The 20698-nt window shown below is 41.3% G+C and overlaps 1 protein-coding gene and 1 long non-coding RNA gene across 8 annotated transcripts in view; both read right to left on the bottom strand.

The window, feature by feature from the left end:
• The window catches only part of PARP9 (poly(ADP-ribose) polymerase family member 9), a 36115-nt gene that overhangs the window by 15159 nt on the left and 258 nt on the right, over nucleotides 1-20698 (bottom strand). For 2 of the 7 annotated variants that reach the window (XM_036443825.2, XM_036443837.2), the window contains exons 2-7: nucleotides 17056-17158; nucleotides 16105-16243; nucleotides 13212-14059; nucleotides 9879-10100; nucleotides 8136-8354; nucleotides 4479-4539 (exon numbers count right to left, since the gene is read on the bottom strand). In XM_036443825.2, the coding sequence (XP_036299718.1) occupies nucleotides 4479-4539; nucleotides 8136-8354; nucleotides 9879-10100; nucleotides 13212-14059; nucleotides 16105-16243; nucleotides 17056-17070 (1504 nt within the window). In that variant the 5' untranslated portion in view covers nucleotides 17071-17158. Of the gene's footprint in view, nucleotides 1-4478; nucleotides 4540-8135; nucleotides 8355-9878; nucleotides 10101-13211; nucleotides 14060-16104; nucleotides 16244-17055; nucleotides 17159-19898; nucleotides 19990-20576; nucleotides 20689-20698 lie in introns of those variants that run through there. The other 5 variants (XM_045583945.1, XM_036443826.2, XM_036443830.2 and 2 more) reach the window with 5 other exon arrangements.
• On the bottom strand, nucleotides 4973-8129 carry LOC123652637. Its single transcript, XR_006742082.1, has 2 exons — nucleotides 6442-8129; nucleotides 4973-6374 (listed from the first exon to the last, which is right to left on the bottom strand). It is a non-coding gene; the product is annotated as an uncharacterized LOC123652637 (long non-coding RNA).

The raw sequence follows: 20698 nt of genomic DNA, 5'->3' as shown, positions 1-20698 counted from the left end.
CACTGAACCCTTTCCGACTGTACTGAACCCCAACCCTGGCCAAAACCCTGTGGACCTAGGCTCATATGGGTGGACTCTGTAGAGAGAGGCACCCAGAGACCCAGAGACTCAGAGACTGGGACACCAGGGAGCCGGGAGCCACAGTGGGCAGGGTCTACGGTTGCGCGCGAGTGAGTACGAGCAGAGAGGTCTGACCCTGGAGACTGCCGCAGCCTCTCCATAGCAGAAAGAGTCAGAAGCTCCAGACTACAGAAACCCAACCCAATTCCGGGTGAGCCCCCTGAGGCACCCATGCTCTTGCTTGGGGAATCTGGGACAGTCAGGCGGAAACTCAGGGGACCCTCGGAAGGCAGATGTCAGGCAGAAACTCAGGCGAGTGCACAAGGGCAGGGCTGACTGGAAGCCAAGACTGTCAGACTCCGTCCCATCCAAACTGAGCACAGAGGATATTGCAGTTTTGCAAGTAGGATCCTATAAGACTGTCTCCAATACAGAAGGTATCCCGGAGAAGACATAGCTGATACTCACATTCAATTGGCCTGAAGGTCAATTCCTCCCAGGGATACCAACAACAATAAAGACTTACTACAAAAAGGCTGTACACACAGTCCCACAAGGGGGAGCACCAAGAGTGTCTACCTCAGGTAACTGGGGAGGCTAACCCACTGGCCCATATAGGACACCAAACACACAAAGCCATCCTACCAACTCTGGGAAGCAGTGAAAATGCTTCCCAGGAAATAGATCTCAAATGAAAGAGATGGAGGATATAGAGTTCAAAACCATGGTTATAAGGTTTTTCAAGAATTTCCTAGAAAAGGCTGATAAATTTAATGAGACCCAACTAAAAATTAAACATAAACTGACTGAAATGGAAAATATTATGTAGAGATCCAACAGCAGAATGGAGGAAAATATGAATCAGGTCAAATATTTGGAATACGAAGAGCCAAAAGACACTCCTCTAGAGAAGCAAGAAGAAAAGAGAATCCAGAAAGTTGAAGATAGTGTAAAGAGCCTCTGGGACAACTTCAAGCATACCAACATTAGAATTATGGGGGTGCCAGAAAAAGAGAGAGTGCAAGATACTGAAAACCTATTTGTAGAAATAATATCAGAAAACTTCCCCCACTGGTGAAAGAAACAGACTTACAAGTACAGGAAGCATATAGAACCCCAAACAAGAGGAATCCAAAGAGGACTACACCAAGACACATCATAATTAAAATGCCAAGAGCAAAAGACAAAGAGAGAATCTTACAAGCAGCAAGAGAAAAGCAGTTGGTTACCTATAAGGGAGCACCCATACGACTATCAGCTGATTTCTCAACAGAAACCCTGCAGGCCAGAAGGGAGTGGCAAGAAATATTCAAAATGTTGAATAGCGAGAACCTATAACCAAGATTACTGTATCCAGCAAAGTTATCATTCAGAATTAAAGGGCAGATAATAAAAGGCTAAAGGAGTTTATCACCACCAACCAGTATTATATGAATTGCTAAAGGGGGTTATTTAGGAAGACAAAGGAGAAGAAAAAGGTGAAGATAAAAATTATGATCAACAAATTCATATATATTAACAAGTGAATCAAAAAAGCTAAAGGAGTTCATCACTGCCAAAACAGAATCTAGGAAGAGGAAGAAGATAAAGTTAAAAATTATGAACAACAAATAAGTAACTATCAACAAGTGAATCTAAAAACCAAGAGAATTAGCCGAAGCCGGTTTGGCTCAGTGGTAGAGCGTCGGTCTGTGGACTGAGGGGTCCCAGGTTCGATTCCAGGCAAGGGCATGTACCTTGGTTGCAGGCACATCCCCGGTGGGGGGTGTGCAAGAGGCAGCTGGTCAATGTTTCTCTCTCATCGACGTTTCTAGCTCTCTATCTCTCTCCCTCCCTCTCTGTAAAAAAATCAATAAAATATGTTTTTAAAAAATTAAAAAATAAAAACCAAGAGAATTAAAAAACCTGATGAACAATATTAACTGTTGAATATAATAGAATCAGAGGTATGGAAGGGGAGTGGACTGACGATTCTCAGGGAAAAAGGGAGTGGGGGGGTGCAGGAAGAGACTGAACAAAAACTGTGCACCTATGGATGAGGACAATGGGAAGTGGGGAAAGGGCAGAGGGTGGGGTGGGAACCTGGTGGAGGGGAGCAATGGAGAGAAAAAAATAGGAACATTTGTAATAATCTGAACAATAAAGATTTATTTAAAAAAATGATTCTCTCTCATCATTGATATTCTATCTCTCCATCTCCCTTCTCTGAAATCAATAAAAATATATTTTTAAAAAAAGAAGAAAAAAAGAAAAAGAAATGTAAGACAGAGAGAGTTAAACATTCTCTAGCCTCCAATAATCAGGATTGGTTTAGTTCATTGATCCCCAAACCCGGTTCCACATCAAAATTGATTAGGGGGCATTGAAAAATACACATGCTTGGCTCAGACCCAGAGTTTCTGAATCAGAATCTGTAGAGTTAGAGCTTACTAGTATACATATGCTTGTTGGTGTGTTTGTTTTTTAAAGTTCCCATCATGATCCTAATGATTACTTAGGTTTGGATAGCATTGGGTTAATCCACTTATTGTTATCTGTTATTACTGAGATGTGTTTTTTATAATTATTAAAGAGTAACCCCATTTAGATGTTTGCTTATTCAGAGCAGAAAGAGTGCTGGCTAAGTCAGTTTGTGAAGGGCAGAACTTTTTTTTTTTAGAGAAAAATTATAGACAGTATTTGTAAATGAACTATCCACACTTTGAATTACCTAAGGCAACTTTGCCTCACTCTGCTCATATCATAAAACTGGACTGAACAAGAGCATGGTCAGGTATAGAGCAGGTTGGTATCTAAGCAGGAGCACAATGAGATATATTTGGCTTCTTTATTCTTCTTCTCCTCCCCTTTATTAATTTAGATGATCAAGAATAGAATGAGCTTCCTGGTACTGGCACAAGCCATTACACTCAATTAATATTTGACAAAAGAGGCAAGAGGATACAATGCAGCCAAAACAGCTTCTTTAATAAATGGTGCTTGGAAATTTGGTCAGACACATGCAAAAAAATGAAACTAGATCACTAACTTATACCATACACGAAATGGCTAAAGGACTTGAATGTAAGCAATATCTTTGTAGATACATGTTGTAGCAATATCTTTACAGACACAACTCCTAGGGCAAGAGAGACTAAAAAGAAAATAAACAAATGGGACTATATCAAAACAAAAAGCTTCTGCACAAAGCAACAAGAAAGCCCACTGCATGGGAGGATATATTTGTCAATGTTATCTCTGATAAGGGTTTAATCCCCAACATTTATAGGGAACTCATACAACTTAACAAAAAGAAGATAAACAATACAATTTAAAAAATGGGCAAAGGACCTAAATAGACACTTTCCCGAAGAGGACATTCATAAAGCCAAAAGACACATGAAAACATGCTCAAAGTCACTAATCATCAAAGAGATGCAAATCAAAACAATAACCACCTCACACCTGTCAGAATGGCTATCATCAACAAATCAACAAATGACAAGTGCTGGAAAGGATGTGGAGGAAAAGGAACACTCGTGCAGTGCTGGTGGGAATGCAGACTGGTGCAACCACTGTGGAAAACAGTATGGCGTTTCTTCAAAAATTTAAAAATGGAACTGCCATTTGACCCAGTAAAACCACTTCTAGGAACATATCACAAGAAAATAGAAATACCAGTCAGAAATGATATATGTACCCCTGTGTTCATAGCAGCACAATTTACAATAGCAAGGATTTGGAAACAGTCTAAATGCCCATCAGCAGATGAGTAGATTAGAAAACTATGGTACATCTACACAATAGAATAGTATGCTTCTATAAAAAAGAAGGAATTCTTACCATTTGCAGCAGCATGGATGGAACTGGAGAGCATTATGCTAAGTGAAATAAGCCAGGCAGTGAAAGAAAAATACCACATGATCTCACTCATTTATGGATAATAGAGAACATTATAACCTGATGTATAAAAAGATAGATACAGAGAAGCATCGAACAGACTGTCAAATTACAGTGGGAAGGCTGGGGAGTGTTGGTGGGGGGGAGGTAAGAGATCAACAGAAAGACTTGTATGCATGCATATACGCATAACTAATGGACACAGACACAGGGGTAGAGGGTGGGGTGAGAGTATGTGCTGGGGGTAGGGGAGGCTGGAGGAAGGTCAATGGGGCAAAAAAAGGAGACATGTATTACTATTTGTAATACTTTAAACAATAAAATAAAATTTAAAAAATTTTTTAAGGGGACACATACATTCAGACCATATCAAATTGTTTTAATATGTGTTACATCCACAAGTTTGTTCATTTAAGACACTTAAAGGATATACAATAAAAAGTATTTTTAAAAAGTACAAAAAAAAAGAGAGAAAAAAAAAGAATAGAATGAGCCTGGATGGGAGATGCTGCTTCCAGGTCCATGAAGTTCTTACTCACCACTGTAATTGTTGGGAAGCTGGTGCTTGGACTTAACCTTCTCCATTGCAGTGCTGAAAGCCTATAAGCAGCAAAACAGAGCAGAGCAGGGATTTTGGTCATTGTCATCAAAATCCCTCCCTCTACCTGTACACACCACACCTGACCTCATCCACTCTGTGAGTTCCCACTTCCACTGCCACAAACCTAAAGCAGCCTGTAGGAAAATCTTGGGGACTAACAAGTGCAGCGCCACAGTCTGTTAGAACATGGCCGAGAACCAAGTAGAGGAAAAATGGAAAGAAAACCATCAGGCAGAAGCTCTTATAGTTAATAAAAAATTGATTTTAAAAAAGATACACACACATTGCTTTTTCTGTTGATCGGATTAAATGATCAATTCCTATACAATGCTTACTATTGTATCTGGCACATAGAAGACATTTGTCTGTTTTAAAGAAACTCATCTCTCCTAGAGTTTGGAATTACCATATCCAGTGTCTTCCTTTTTTTTAAAGTTGATACAATTGGCAGTAATTACTTCATAAAAAAGATGGTAAAAATTTCTTAATCTCTAAGCCATTTTTCTTCATAAATTATATTTGCAGCTTCTATTTCCAGAGCCAAAGGCCTTCTATCTTATCATATTTTATATCTGGAGAGGTCCTTATGGGAAACTTCCCTGTACTCCCTTGTCCAAGAACTTGGAAATAAAATAAATGAGATAAATTATCTACTGATGAATAGATTAAGAATAGCTGCCATACACAAAATAGATAAAAATCAGCTCTCTCTCAAAGTCCCTTTAAATGTCAGTATGTGTTTCAGGATGAGAAATCAATTTGGCAAGGCTTTTGAGTTAAATTGGAAAGAAATCTATAACTTAACCAGCAGCAATAACTTAGAGGAATGTGTGGATACCAGGCAGATGGTCTGCAAGAAGTTTGGAAAAGTGGAATTTGGAAGTCTTTCCAGCTCTGTCCACAATTGACCAATGCCTAAATGGAAGAGTGCCACTACTGTGTTCCTTATTCTGTGACATACTGCCTGGCACAAGGTAGATACACAATAAATATTTGTTAAATAACCATATGAACGACTACCATTACCTTTTACAGATACTCAGCTCCAACCAGTAGTCTTTGTCACCATGAAATACTGGTGAACACAAGTATTTCAGTCAGCAGTGATACTCACTGAATGTAAGCATCACCCTATTGTGAGTTTAGTGTAGGTTGGTCTTCCTGCATCAGGTCAACTCTGAATGTCTGACAAATCCATTTTCTGAAATGTAGGGACTTGCCCCTGTAGGTAAGGCCCCTGTGAGAAATGTGTAAGTTGCCCTCTGATCTTTCTGAACACACACCCCTCACTGAGAGATGTATTTATCAGAAGGCCAGAGGGTATACATATGTGTGCACACACATCATGCCTCCACATGGATGTAATGTATTGTTGATATTGAAACAAACCTGAAGGGGTGGTCCATGTTAGGGTGTAGTGTCAGTTACTATGTAAGATCATCCTCTCCTTTGAGTTATAGAACTGAGAGATGTGTCATCTCTCCATTTATTTTTTTCCTGTTTTTCTTTAGTGGTTCAGAACACAGGCTTTTGGGGCAGACAGACCAGGTTGGAATCTTGGTTTGGCCATTTGACTAGCTGTGCGTAGTTTTCATTTGTAAAATGGAGATGACAATAGTGGTCTCACCACAGGTTTACGGGGTGAGAATGGAATGCGACAGCTTCTTAGCACCGTACTTGGCTGATGCAAAACACGGCAGCTATTTTTATTATTAGCCCTCAGACTGTGACTAGTCTTTCTGCTTTTGTTGGAACTGCCATGTACATTTTTATTGTAGGTTGGGAAGAATGAACTTTTCTAGACATGGTTCATTCTTCTTGTAGGGATATGGTACTTCATGAATAGTTCAGAGATATAACCAGGGCACAATCATAGTCCTCTGCTTGTAGGGATATGGTACTTCATGAATAGTTCAGAGATATAACCAGGGCACAATCATAGTCCTCTGCTTGGGGGGAACTGGTGAATTTCATTTGAAGGACAGGCTGATTCATTTTGTCAAGAAGGCAGGCTACCTCACAGAGTAATTGGCCACCATGTTCTATGGATGAGTCGCAGAGATATGCTGGCGCCGGCTGATACTGGCTTACAAGAGCCCATTGTTCAGGTACCCTCTCACCTCCACCATCAGTGGTGCCACATTGATCATTTGAAGTCAGCAGGGGAAATCAGCAGACACTACAAACCTCCTTGTGTCTAGTCAGGCAGCAAAAGGAATAAGAACCTTTACACTTGTTCAAGGAAAGAGCAAGCTGGAACCAATACGTCTGTTTTCTTGTACAAGGAGAAAAAGTGGCAACATCCCACATAGAGACAGGCTGGGGGTGGGAAAGAGGACTAATGTTCAGAGCCACGCTCTGGGCTAGGCCCTCAGAAGGTCCTTTATACCCAGAACCCACATACATCCCTGGAAAATCACACTAGCACTTTGATGCTGCTGTCGACAGAATCAGAAACCTATGTCTTCAAAACCTAGTGTAAGGTGCTGTACCTTATCTCGTTTCTTTTTTAGTCTTTCTTAACATCATGAAAGTCCTTCTGGAAAATGCCAGCTAAGTGGGAATAAAGCAAAGAGATAGTACTCTAAGGGCAGAACAGTACCACAATATATACTAATTATGCTGAATATGTCAGTGACCTATTCACATGTGAGAAACTCAGCTGATCTGGCCACTCAAAAACAAAGAGCTGAGATGAAGTGAAATCAAAAGGCACTCAGACACACAGACACAGTCCCCTACACCACAGCTGATTTCTCTCTGAAGCCACCTTTAGGTGAATTAAGAAACAATAGGATGAATTTGAGGACAGTACTTGGACATGGCAAAAGTAGTCAGATACACCCTTGCTGTTAAAAAATTAATCTAATTGGAAAAAAGATAACAAACAATTCACTTAATTTAGTATTCAGTTCAGAACTCAGTGAACCTTATCCCACTACAGCTAATATAACAATTAACTTTCAAAGAGGACTTACTGTACATGAGGTAGTGTTTTAAGTGTTTTACATGTTTTAACTCCTCGAGTTCTCACAACTGCTCCTGAAGATGGTGATTATTACCCCCATATTAACGCTAAGGACTTGCCCAAGGATGTTGATGGAAGAGGAAAAGACAAAGAATTTGTTTTAAATATTTCAATGACAGTTTGATAGCTGAGTGGAAATGAGAGAGGGTTGGTGATGTGGATCTGAAGTTGGCTCAGAAGATTGGACTCCGCAGAAGTTATGGCAGAAATGTAAGGATAGTTGTGTGCTTGGAAGAAGAAAGAAGAAAGGGGAGCATAGGATCCTACACTGGAATTAGGAATTTGCTTACCTTTAAGGACCAAAGGGAAGAATAAGTGCCAACGAAGAAAAAAAGTGAAGCAAGACAGTGGGTTAAACATAGTTTCTCTAATGGCATTCTAATGTCTCATACTAATACAGGAAGGTCTGAGGTGGACAATTTACGAAAGTTAAATTTCACCAAGTCAGAAAAATCACCATGCCATACAGCTTAGCCCCGTGTCTTACATGATTACTAAACAGATTTGAATGAATGAATGAATGAATGAATGAATTAACTGTAAGACATTTCTAAGATATTAACTTACCTTGTGTATGTCCCAGTCTGTAGGAAAGATCACAAAGTTTATACTCAGTTGTTTTTCAGGATAATGTTTGGCAAACTCTAAAACTTCGTCAAACATAATCTGTGCTACTCTATTGTTGTTAATACCAATGCCTCCAGTCCCAAGAGCAGGAAAGGAAATGGAAGTTATATGTAGGTCTAGGCATTTTTCCAAACACTTCTTCACTGCACATTTCAATCTCTGTAGCAAAAACACAATTTTAAGGTCAGCCTTCAAGTCAAAACTTACCCCTTGATCCTGTACATATTTAACAATGCTAATCTCCACTCTCCCCCAGGGTCATGTCCATGCCTCCTCAGAGAGCAGAAAAGGTCCCACTCCATTGGGAACCCATTATAGCTATAAGGTTAAATGATGATAAATGAAAAGGCTGAACAAATTGAAGTGATGGACTGGTCCTTTTTGTGCTATTCAGGACCTTTGGGCACCATGATTTCTCCCAGCTTATGTAGTCTTGTTGACCTGCCCAGGTCAGAGAGCCACCCATCAGTTTATCCCCACTCATCTGTCACTTCCAGGTCAACATAAAGAGCTCTTGAAGTTTAATAAAGGAGATAGAGGTTAAAATGAATACGCAGCATTTATTCAAAGTCTTTTAAGGTCTGCCATGTATTTCTCCTAGTATACTTGGCAGATTTAAACTTTCTATCAATGTTTCAACATCCAAATGAATACTAATACAGGAAGGTTGTCTAAATACTAATACAGGAAAACTGAGAAATAGAGATGATAGGGATTACAGGGCCCTCTAGCCAAGAAAGAACCAGAAATGGTGACAAAACAAAGACAAAGAAAGGCAGATGGGAAGACACCACAGGAAATAGATCTGACTAGAATGGTGCTAGAAGGGAAATCCAGGTCCTCCTGGAACTTAACAGTTGGAAGGAAACAGAGAGAGGCAGACTCCCAGGCCCACTTAGGAAAAGGTCTACAGGGTACAGTGTGGTGAGGTGAATGGTGTGCAGACGGATGTTTCTATGCCTATTTGAGGTAAACTCACTTACATTTAGACATGTGTTACGTAATATTTTAGATTAAACTTTTTTTAAAATATATTTTATTGATTTTGTACAGAGAGGAAGGGAGAGAGATAGAGAGTTAGAAACATCGATGAGAGAGAGTCATCGATCAGCTGCCTCTTGCACACCCCGTACTGGAGACATGCCCGCAACCAAGATAGATGCCCCCGACGGGAATCGAACCCAGGACCCTTCAGTCCCCAAGCCGACGCTCTATCCATTGAGCCAAACTGGTTTCGACTAGATTAAACTTCTTAAGATAACTTATTAAGACAACAACAGCCCTAGCCGATTTGACTCAGTGGATAGAGCGTTGGCCCGTGGACTGAAGAGCCTTAGGTTTGATTCAGTTCGAAGCACATACCTAGGTTGCAGGTTTGATCCCTGCTGTGGTTAGGGTGTGTGTGAGAGGCAACCAATTGATGTGTCTCTCTCACATCAATGTTTCTCTCTCCCCCTCCCTTCCACTCTCTCTAAAAATCAATGGAAAAATATCCTCGGGTGAAGATTAACAACAACAACAAAAAACAACAACAAAATTATTCAGTATTTCAAATTTTCACAGGTGTAATAGAAAATGGGGATTATACAACCTGATAATATTTCATTAATGTAATGATTCGATAGAAATTCGACAAAGACTTTCAAGCTACAAAACAAAAAGATAAATTTACTTTGAGCTTACCTGATCTGAGTAATATGTTGAAAACCACAACACATGGAATACATACTGACAGGCCAATTTAAATCCTTTTGTGACCAGTACTAACTGGGAATTTTGAGATGTCTGCTGCTTTTTTTTGAGAAATTCCACTTCTATTTCTTGTCCTGCTTGTTGTAGAATTGATCGCGATACAGGACCACTTTCAAACTTCCAATTAAATACAGAATTAACAATTACATCTGTCTGAAAAAGGAAAAAATGGACAGGATTCCTTTTCAAATTACTTTTTGTCAAATGACTAATTTTAGTCTTTAATTCCCTGAAGAGTTTTGAAAAATATTTCTGAAGACCCTAAGTCCACAAAGTATCATTTAATAATGGACAGAATCTCTTTATCTCCAAAGAATAATCATATGATTAGTCTGTTTATCCTATTCAGTAATTAGGCAAAGTGTGTGAATGATACAATTTTTAGTGCAAACATCTATCATCCCCTTGCTGGTGTATCCTTCCCATATTTCCAGATTCTGCACATTCCCTGTGATTTATTTTAAGCTTTATCAATGAGTGGTTTCATTCCTTGCCCCACTGTCATCTCTTTTTTCTATTTTTGTGTGAATTTTCTGTTTTGTTTTACACAGAGTGGAAATGAAATTTCTCAGGAAATTTTCGCCTATTTTGTTTAAAGGTGAGTAGTACATAGTTAAAGAAAGTACAAATGAGACAAAAAAGTCTTCAGTGAAAAGTAGGCCTCCATCTTGGTGGGGTCCTCATATCCGCTACTCACACACTTATCCTATAAATTTTTCATCTGTCCTTTCAGAAATGGATTGTACAGCCTGGCTGGCATGGCTCAGAGGTTGAGCATCGACCTATGAACCAGGAGGCCAAGGCACACGCCAGGGTTACGAACTCTATCCCTAGTGTGGGGTACACAGGAGGCAGCTGATCAATGGTTCTCTCTCATCATCGATATTTATATCTCTTTCTTCCTCTCCTTTCCTCTCTGTTAAAAAAAAGAAATAGATTGTATATTCACTTGGGCTGTATTTTAAGTAATATCACCTAGTTAGCTCTAAGAACTGTACTAACAGAGTTGTATCCTTTTTCCCCCTCATGCTCACTTCCCCTTATATCACCCTGATGGTTTTGGCTCCCTTTGGGGGTAACTTAGGTATTTCTCATGGATGTTAATGAATGCATCACTTTGAAAGTATTGATACAATCAGAATTTGCAATTTGGGGATACTGCTTCCTTTTGGAATTTCAAGGTTCCTAATGTTTTTGGCAATAGATAAATACAATAAAACTTTAGTTAAATGGAAAGTTATTTAACAAGGATGTGTCCACTTTAATTTTAAATTGACATATTAATGACATCAAGTAAATACAGTGGAACCTCAGTTCTTCAACTTAATTCATTCCAGAAGACTGCTCAAGAAGCAATTTGTTTGAAAACTGAATAATTTTTTCCAATAGAAATAATGTAAATTAATCTGTTCCAGACGCCCAAATGATTTCGTGTTATCCTTTCTTATATACAGTACATGTCTAAGCTCTATTGTTGTTCTCATAACTTTCTTTTCACTTTGCTGCTATCACTAACCTTCTTAGAACCCATGAGACTTACTGTACATAACCTATATGATAAAAGGCTAATATGCAAGTCAACCAACGGTGGAATGACGGGTCACTATGATGCTCACTGACCACCAGGGGGCAGATGCTCAATGCAGGAACTGCCCCCAGTGGTCAGTGCGCTCCCACAGTGGGAGCTCCACTCAGCCATGGCTGGTGAACGAAGTGGCGGTGGCTAAAGCCTCTCGCTCCACTGCAGCAGTGCTAAGGATGTGCGACTGACAGCTTAGGCCCGCTCCCCACAGGACATCCCCTGAGGGCTCATAGACTGTGAGAGGGTGCAGGCCAGGCTGAGGGACCCCCCAAGTGCATGAATTTTGTGCACTAGGCCTCTAGTTTAATAAGCAGCAACAAAAACAAAAAACACACATAATAATCACAGTTCAATTTCCTGAGATGTTAATAACTCAAGGTTTAGCAGTAAACTGACTCATACTCATGCAATCTCTTCTTTGTCACCTGACAAATGTGTGACTGAAAATACATGTATCAGCATGAGAGAGTTTTAGAAACGAAGTTTTGTTTGACAACCAAGACATTTTTCATGAACAAGTTGTTCTAGAATCGAATTGTTCAAGAACTGAGGTTTGGCTGTATTGCATTTTGTGGGCATCCCCTCAATCTCTTGTCTTGCAGGCAGTATATGGTATTTTTTCATGTAGGAATAAGTCTGTTTGATTGCAGCCACAGGAGAGTCTAAAATGTGACATTATTGATCCAGAAAAGAAAAAGAATTCTGTTGCAGATCCTGCTACCCATTTCCTCCTTTACTTACTCATCAATATTTTGCTCAACACCTAGAAGCAGGCCCAGACTGGGGTTCGGGGCTACAGAGTTGAACAAGCCATGATCCCCATCCTCAAGATACTCTCCGCCTAACAGGGGAGCTGCACTAACCCAGAAATACTTAAGTTCACTGCTACCCTGACTCCCTCCCCTTCCTTCCAGAGCCCTCTCCTTTGTGCCCAAGGAATCCTGGCTAAATGCTAAGTCATACTTTGTATCATCCATGGCCCATGGCACAGAACCATATACTCAGAATACAACTTATAGCCCCCCCTGGTCCAGCCCATTATTCTCTATCTATTATTCTCCTTGTCTCTCTAATCAAGTCATTCTAACAACCAGGCCACACCTCCTGCCAATTCATATCTATAACAACTTGAGATCAGATCCGAAATACACATCTTCTGAAGTAATCTTTCTTGGTCCACCACACTCTTTTGTCACAAATTGACCTACTCTTAAATATTATGAATTCACTGTATTAATGAATACATTGTTTACTATGGGAAGGTGGCTTCAGAAATGTTCAGATGGTTTGTCTCACAATGAGATTTTTCAAAGAGATTTTTTTTTTTTAACATAAAAAGAGTAGAACAGATCTTAAGTTCCTTGGAATCAAAAATTGTTTTATTTCCTCATGGTGCCTAAGAATAATAGCAATAATAGTTATAAATATTTGTCATGTGCCAAAATTTATTCTAAGCATTTTATGTGTATTAATTTCAATTCTAAGATATAAGTCTTATTATTATCCTCATTTTTCAGGTGAGAAAATTGAGGATCAAAAGATAAACTAGATTCATGTCACCCTGCTAGTAAATGGCTAGTATTCAAATCCAGATGGTCTGTCCTAAAGTCCATACTCTTATAGATAATAAACAATTCAGTGATCCCCTTTGGCAGTGCAAGAATAGAGGAACAAAGACTTACCTGCTGTAGTTCAATGTGTCCTTGGACAATCTGGAGAGTCACTCTGTTCACAACCATCGTATTGAAAGGAAGGATGGCTCCCTGACTCACTGAGGACCCCAGCTCGTTACTCCCTAGAATGTATTCTGAAGCAGTTTTAAAGGAAGCAACAGTGGGGTCCTCATTGCTTACCAAATGAATTTCTCTTAAATTACTGGCCGGTGGCCTCGTTTGGAAATAAAGCTTGATAGTTTCCACAATGATCCTTGTACACAAATCCAGAGGGAATCGGAAAATCCCAGAGCTGAGGGCTGGAATTGCTACTGTCTCAGGGGATGAATAGTCAGAGGTGAAACAATTCAGAATACTTCTTATGGCTTTTTGCAGATCAGCTTTACATCTCACTGCATCCCTCTCCTCCCACCGAGGCCCAACGGCATGGATAATGAACTTGCAGGGAAGTTTCCCTGGTCCTGTGATAGCAACCTCACCAGTTGGTATTTTACCATATTTGGAAATAAACATATCACTCTCCTCTTGGATTTGTTGGCCGCCAGCTTTCACCAGGGCCTGCGCCAGGCCTCCTCCATGTCTAAGTTCTTCATTGGCTGCATTCACCACAACATCAATAGCATGTCTGGTGAGGTCATCCTTCCAGACAGATAGCTCTAGTCCCGCTGTCAGCCTTTTTCTGAAGACTTGGTGAGGCACACTGTTACTTTCCCGGGCTGGAGAGACCAGGGTAGAGACACAGCCAAATTTATTCCGGAGGACTTCACACAGCAGACTTTCATTATTTTGTAAAAATTTGAAGTCATTGTGATTAATGGGTATTTGCCAACTACAGTTTTCTCCAAGAATGTCAGTCTCTGGAATAGGAGAGATTAAAACAAAACAAAACAAAACAAATCAAGAAATGGGTAAAAGTTCCTTTGAAAAGAATGTAATTCCACTTCACATCAGAAAACTAAGTGTCCCATATACAAAAGAGAGAAGAACTTCCTCTATCCCTCTCCCTGATTATCTTTCTCACCTAGATATGTAATTAGATCAAGAATGTCCAAGATTTTTCAATGGTAAATCATCCATGAAGAACTTACTATAGTGTCTGGCATACAGTAAATACTCCATAAGTGGTAGTTATACTCCCATGATACAATGATGGTGGTGAGAAAACTATGTGTATGGGAGCTCATGAATTTTTAAACCTGCATTAAAATGGCGAGTTTGGGAAGAACTACACTTAAGGCACAAATATAGGAAAGGATTCAATTATGAGTCAAAAATAAGTGGAGGCTTTATTGGTAACTTGTTTGCTTAATCTTAGTGCCTTAGTCTGGGCTCTCTTACTAGCAGAAGCAGACTCTGAGGTAAAGGTTTGAATGTAAGTTTATTTGGCAGCTGATCCTAGAAAATACCAGGAGTATGAGATGGGAGGGCAGAGTGGGAAAGTAAGACATAAAAGTGAAGGAAATGAGTGAAGGATGTGTTGTGAAGCAAATTAAGCAGTAATACCACCAGAAGGGAAAGGAGCTGGGATATTCATCCAACCTCGTATCAGTCATTGGTCAAGGATGCTCTGTGGGGGGCATGGGCCAGCAAATGGGCGGAACATCATATTCTAGTTTCATGGAACAATTTTGGTGGAATTGAAACTGACTGACTAAAAATTACTGTATGTGGCAGATAAATTGTGCTGTTCAGATCCCCACTCAATGTGGTTATGAAGGAGGGAACATGGTTAGCTGACAGCCTCCAGTTGTTAGCCCTCAGGGTCCATCTTAGCTTTCAGCTAGGGTCACACTATTCCCAAGGTGGCCCCCATCAGTGGCTGATCACAGCCATTTATGTCCAATGTGGGACTCCCCTAAAGGGACATCTCAGGCTGCAGTTTGATGGCTCTGTCTGCCCAATCTGGCTTCATCTCTTTTCCTTTCCCTGAACCTTTTGCATTCCTAACTCCATCTCAGTTTCTGCTTCTTTGAGGACCTAACCTGTGACTGCATTTCATGGGATCTAAGATGTCATTATTAAATGCCACTGAGTAAGGAAAAACAATGCCAATTAACACGTGGCACATTACCGGTTGATAGAGTAGTTTCTTTTTTTTTTTAAAAAAATATTTTTTTTATTGATTTTAAACAGAGAGGAATTGAGAGGGATAGAGAGTTAGAAACGTCGATGAGAGAGAAACATCGACCAGCTGCCTCTTGCACCCCCCCCACTGGGGACATGTCCACAACCAAGGTACATGCCCTTGACTGGAATCGAACCCGGGACCTTTCAGTCCGCAGTCCGACGCTCTATCCACTGAGCCAAACCGGTTTCGGCTGATAGAGTAGTTTCATTTAACAGATGTGAAAAACTGTGTGTCCTAAAATAGGTAAAATTAGTTATATTTTACTTCAGCTATATTTCTCATCTCAGCTACCTAGAAAGACCTATGATGGCTTCAATAAAAGCAGCAGCATGCATATATGCATAACCCACGGACACAGACAATAGTGTGGAGTGGGGCGGGGGCTGGGTGGAGGGGGGCAAAAAGAGGATACCTGTAGTACCATCAACAGTTAAAAAAAATAAAAAGTTAAATAAACAAATAGAAGAAGTAGCATGCGCTAGCCAGATTCAATTAGCCTGCACTTTGGTAGAAAATCTCAAGTGGGCCACCCTTAGGATTAACCTGTCTCTGACAGCCCTTACTGAGCAAGGGACCATCAGTTGGTTGCCTCTTCTGATCAATTCCTCGGGCTGTGGTCAGAAGAGTCTTACATTACTGTATGTGGCAGATAATGTGCAAAGAAGGGGATCAATGGGAGCCCTAAGAGAAGGTGCCTGCTGACGCACACTGCCCCTGAAGCAGTCCCCCAACTGAGGCACGGTCCGGGGGGCCACAGGTCCTGCAATTACACACCTGAACACTTGCAGGGAAGACAGTCTCCTTCTGCACTCCCCTTTCTCCACTGAGCACAGATATGAGTAAAGGCTTTCGGAAGCCAGTCTGTGAGTGAGATCCTACCTGATTTCTCATTGTAAGCTGCTGCTCCAGCATCCTGTGAAAAAAATGATGGGAGTGGTTTTAAAAAAATTAAAACCAAATGACTACAGATCACTGATAACAGATACAGCCTAAAAATCACAAAGCAACAGGTACTCTGCAAAAAGCCCTGGGTTTGAGGGGAGGGGGGACACCTAGAGGTCGGTCAATTTGTTTAATCTGTGTGCCTGATATACTTGAAATACTAACTATTCTAGCAAACACTGATCCTACCTCACTTCCTAGAGGCCAATCAATGCACTTCCAATTTAGGATAAGATGAAGGGTTAGAGATTAACACATAAAAAGGTCCAAAGGTCACAGCCCAAATTACCAAAACTTTCAGATAGGCCTCCAATTTCCAAAGGCTCTTGGGTTATTCTGTATAGAACAGAAGACATGGAGACATGAGCTCATCAGCTACACCTTCCCAGCTACCAGTAAGGGCCCACTTTCAGTTGCTTATTTCATGACCCAAGCCTGAAAGTAGAATTTTACGTTTGAACATTTTCTCCATTTCTTTGTTTTTATTCTTCCTCTATAATCCTCCTCCCCCATCCCACCATTCAGCAAAAGCAGAATTGCTAAATGAGTATATAGAATCAAAATGACACTGAGATGTCACTTTTACAAATCATCCATCCTCAGGCTGCCTCTGTTGATTAGATTAGCATATTCTGGATTCCCTTTGTCTCACATGGTACAAGGAGAAACTTTAATTGGGCTATTAATACCAAAATGAAGACCCAGATTTCTTGCTATTATGGAACTATTCATGTGCTGTTCAAAGTCCAGGTTTTATATATGTTTATATATAAGTGCCTTTACCTTAGAAAACTCCATCCTCTAGGACCCTGGGGTCTTCAAATGTTTGTACCCTGTTTTGTTTTTCCAAGCATAGACTGCTGTCCCCAAATATGATGATCCACTTCTAGGAATGAATACAAAGGATGCAGTAAGTACCGACCAGAGAGTCTTAGGGAATTTGGTAAGAACGCACCATAGGAAAACTAAACATGATGATTTCTGGTCATGAGTAGGTTTTAGTTTTACTAGTGAAAAAGCACTATTGTTTTGCTGCCATAGTTACTGTTTACCTTCTATCCTTTGGCTTCAGGTTCCAATTGAAACCATAAAGGCAGTTCAGAGAAGGGAAAGGGACATGTGGGCTACAGCAGGGAGAACTTTATGGAGGTGAGACTAGAACAAGACCTTGAAGGATGGAACAGGTTTTTACAACTAGAAGAGGAGAATGATACCAAGTGGTAAGACTGAGCACATCGTTAAAAAATAAAATAAAATAAAATAAAATAAAAAAAAAATGAGGAAAAACCAGCCTTTTGTGTGAACATGAAGAACCCTGGAGAGTGTTTGAAGAAAGGGTTATAGTTTTGCCTGTCAAGGGTATGTGTACTGAATTTGTGACAAATTCTTGATCTAATAAGGGGAATATCTGGATAAAAATCAGAGACTCTGAAAAAACTATTTTAATGATTTTCTATCTAATAGGTGGAAATGAAAATGCTTAATGACACAGTAGCCTACACTTGTTGTCCAGAGTTGGCAGCAGGCCTGTGAAATGATTTATAATGCCTTTGCAATAGAAAAAAAATTTGTGCAGCTATCTACAGCATCAGAGCACTATTCTTCTTCCATGTCAGGAAAAACAGCAAGTTCAGTCCAATCGTCAAGTCCCAGGAAAGATGCATTTGTGCCTCCAGAGGGCACTGCTGTTTTCATAAAAGAAGTAAGTCTTTGCTTTCGATAGTGTTGTTCTTGTTTGTTTGTTTTTCCCCCTTTAGGTAAGGCTTTAAAGGCGTAGAGATACACTTGAGGGGGGTGTGTGGGCGTATATATGTCCAAAGAAATCAGGAGCAGGGAGCATTTTGCCCATAAAACAGTCTCTTCAATTTTAATAATAACACCAATAGCAACTTTCCATCACTGGTTCCTACCGAGTTCTGTTCTCTGCACGGGAACATGAAGAAATGGACCCCTCCTCTAGCCAACTGCCTGCTCAGCCCACTGCAGTGGGTTCCTGCCTCACCCCCAGTCCTCCTCTGCTCATCAGTGTCCTCCGTGCGGTTAACCTCAATAGACTCTCTTCTATATTTCATTGTGTCCCAAAACTCTGCTTTCACAGCAGAAGCGAACCATCTTCACTTGGTTCTTCTGTTACCTTTCACTTTACCTTTACAGGATTCACCTTCCTACCCTCACCCGACTCCCTCCAAAGTCCATGCTTTCTCTCCTCGACTCCACAGTTCAATCAATGCTATACTATTTATCCCCTCGAAATCTAGAATCTTCTCTTCTGTCCCATAAACAACCCATCAATTAGGTCTAAACACCTAAGTCCTTGCGCTCCTATCCTTCTTACCCACTGACCACTTCCCTTCAGGGCCTCGGGGCCTCTTGCCTGAGCTATGTCAGCAAAGTCTCTTTAAAAATTTAAATGTATTTAATTTTACATCTTAGTGTTTGAATCGGTATTATGTTTCCTGGTTCAAATTTAGAAGTGTGAAAGGCTCCCTCCTACCCCTAACTGCAGAATCATAAAGTCTATGCAGTTGTAATTCTGATAGTACTGCCGAATTGCTTTCCATAAACACTGACCCATGCTGAAACCGGTTTGGCTCAGTGGACAGAGCGTCAGCCTGCGGACTGAAAAGTCCCAGGTTCGATTCCGGTCAAGGGCAAGTACCTTGGTTGCAGGCACATCCCCAGTGGGGGGTGTGCAAGAAGCAGCTGATCAATGTTCTCTCTCATCGATGTTTCTAGCTCTCTATCCCTCTCTCTTCCTCTCTGTAAAAAATCAATAAAATATATATTTTTTAAAAAAGACTGACCCATTTCCAGTATTACCAGCCATATGTAAAAACTTCATCTCTGGATTCTCTGCCTTCATTCATCCCTGCTTGCAAAAGTGTCCTCCACATGGTTGTCAACACCATCTTTCCAAAATGCACATCTGACAACCCTTCTGTTTCTTCCCACTGATCTTTAAGACTTTTCATCTGCTCACAACTCTCCCCTTTCTTCCCACTGATCTTTTCAAGACATTTTACCTGCTCACAACCCTTACGGTTCTTCCCACTGATCTTCATGCCTTTCACTGTCTAGCCCCGTGTTGTATGTCCAGAGTGGGCCGTTAGCCACAGGCAGCTCTTGAGCTCCTGAAGTGTGGCTAGTCCCACCTGAGATGTGTGAGATAAACACTGGATCACAAAGACTTAGAATGACAGAAAGTATGTAAAATATCTAATAAGCCAGTCAGATAAAGACAAGCAGAACATCATCTCACTCATACGTAGAATCTAAAGGACAAAATAAACATGAACAAAATAAATCCAGGGACATAGAAACATGGAACTGACAATGGTGAAGGCCTGGTGGGGAGGAGGGGACAGGCTAGAATGGTTCCGTGAGGGGGGGAAAAAAAAGGGTACATCTGTATAACTTCCAACAATAAAGGGAAATTTTGAAAACGTTTTTAACACTGATCACATGCTGGGTGATCAATTTAGGATATATATGATTACATTTAGGACCTATTGAGTTAAAGAACATCATTAAAATTGATTTCACTTGTTTATGAAAAATATGGCTCATAACATTTTAAACATTAAAATTAGATATTAATATTTGGTTCCATTTGCATGTGTAGGGACAGCACTGATCTAGCCCCTTCCTCCATCATGCCCCTCAGCCATCTCCTCTCCTCCAAGGCCCCAGTGCTCTCTGTGCCTCAGATGCCCCACCATCCCCTCACCCCACCCCCACCCCCACCTCTCTCTCTCTAAGATTTTGCTTCAAGTTCCCTCTCCGAAGCCTTCCAGAGGTTTGCTTCCCCAGTCCTCCTCCCTCGCCGAGCCCGAGTGCACTCTCATCTTTATTCTCAGAGGCACCCGGTTCAGGCAGCGGGCCCGGCCCAGGAAGGAGGGCGGAAATCAGGAAGCGCTTCGTCCGTCTGAGGGATCCAGGCGGAGGGAGGTGACTGGTGCTAAGTCATAGCGCAAGTGGAACCACTTCAGATTTTTTTTTTTTTTTTTAATGCGTGTATTAACCTGAATTCGGGACGGGACTGGCACATTAGCTGCACACAACAGTACTGGCAACGACAGTGAGAGTTGGGAGGCATCACAAGCTCAGGAGAAACTTCCTTTGACTTCAGCACCTGGCGGGTCTCACCCTCACAAGGGCGGCCTGCCCCCCCCCCCCCCCGCCTCCTATTTTCCCCCTCCGGCCCCCGCTTTCCCCCCGCCCGAGCCCGAGCCCGCAGGAGGGGACGCGGCCGTCGGTCCCGCCGCCCGCCGCCCACCCCCGGGGCCGGGACGGGAGCTACTCACCTCGTGGCGGCAGGAGCGAAGGCTGCAGGGGGAGGAGAGGAGCGCCGTTCGGGGAACCGGGAGGCACTTCGAGGGAAAGCGAAACTGAAACTTTGCGCCGGGCGGTGCGGGGGCGGGACGCA

This window comes from Pipistrellus kuhlii, unplaced genomic scaffold, assembly GCF_014108245.1.
Source record: "Pipistrellus kuhlii isolate mPipKuh1 unplaced genomic scaffold, mPipKuh1.p scaffold_m20_p_2, whole genome shotgun sequence".
NCBI classification, from domain to species: Eukaryota; Metazoa; Chordata; class Mammalia; order Chiroptera; family Vespertilionidae; genus Pipistrellus; species Pipistrellus kuhlii.
Note: the sequence above shows the minus strand (reverse complement) of the source record. Positions and strands in the feature narration are given on the sequence as shown.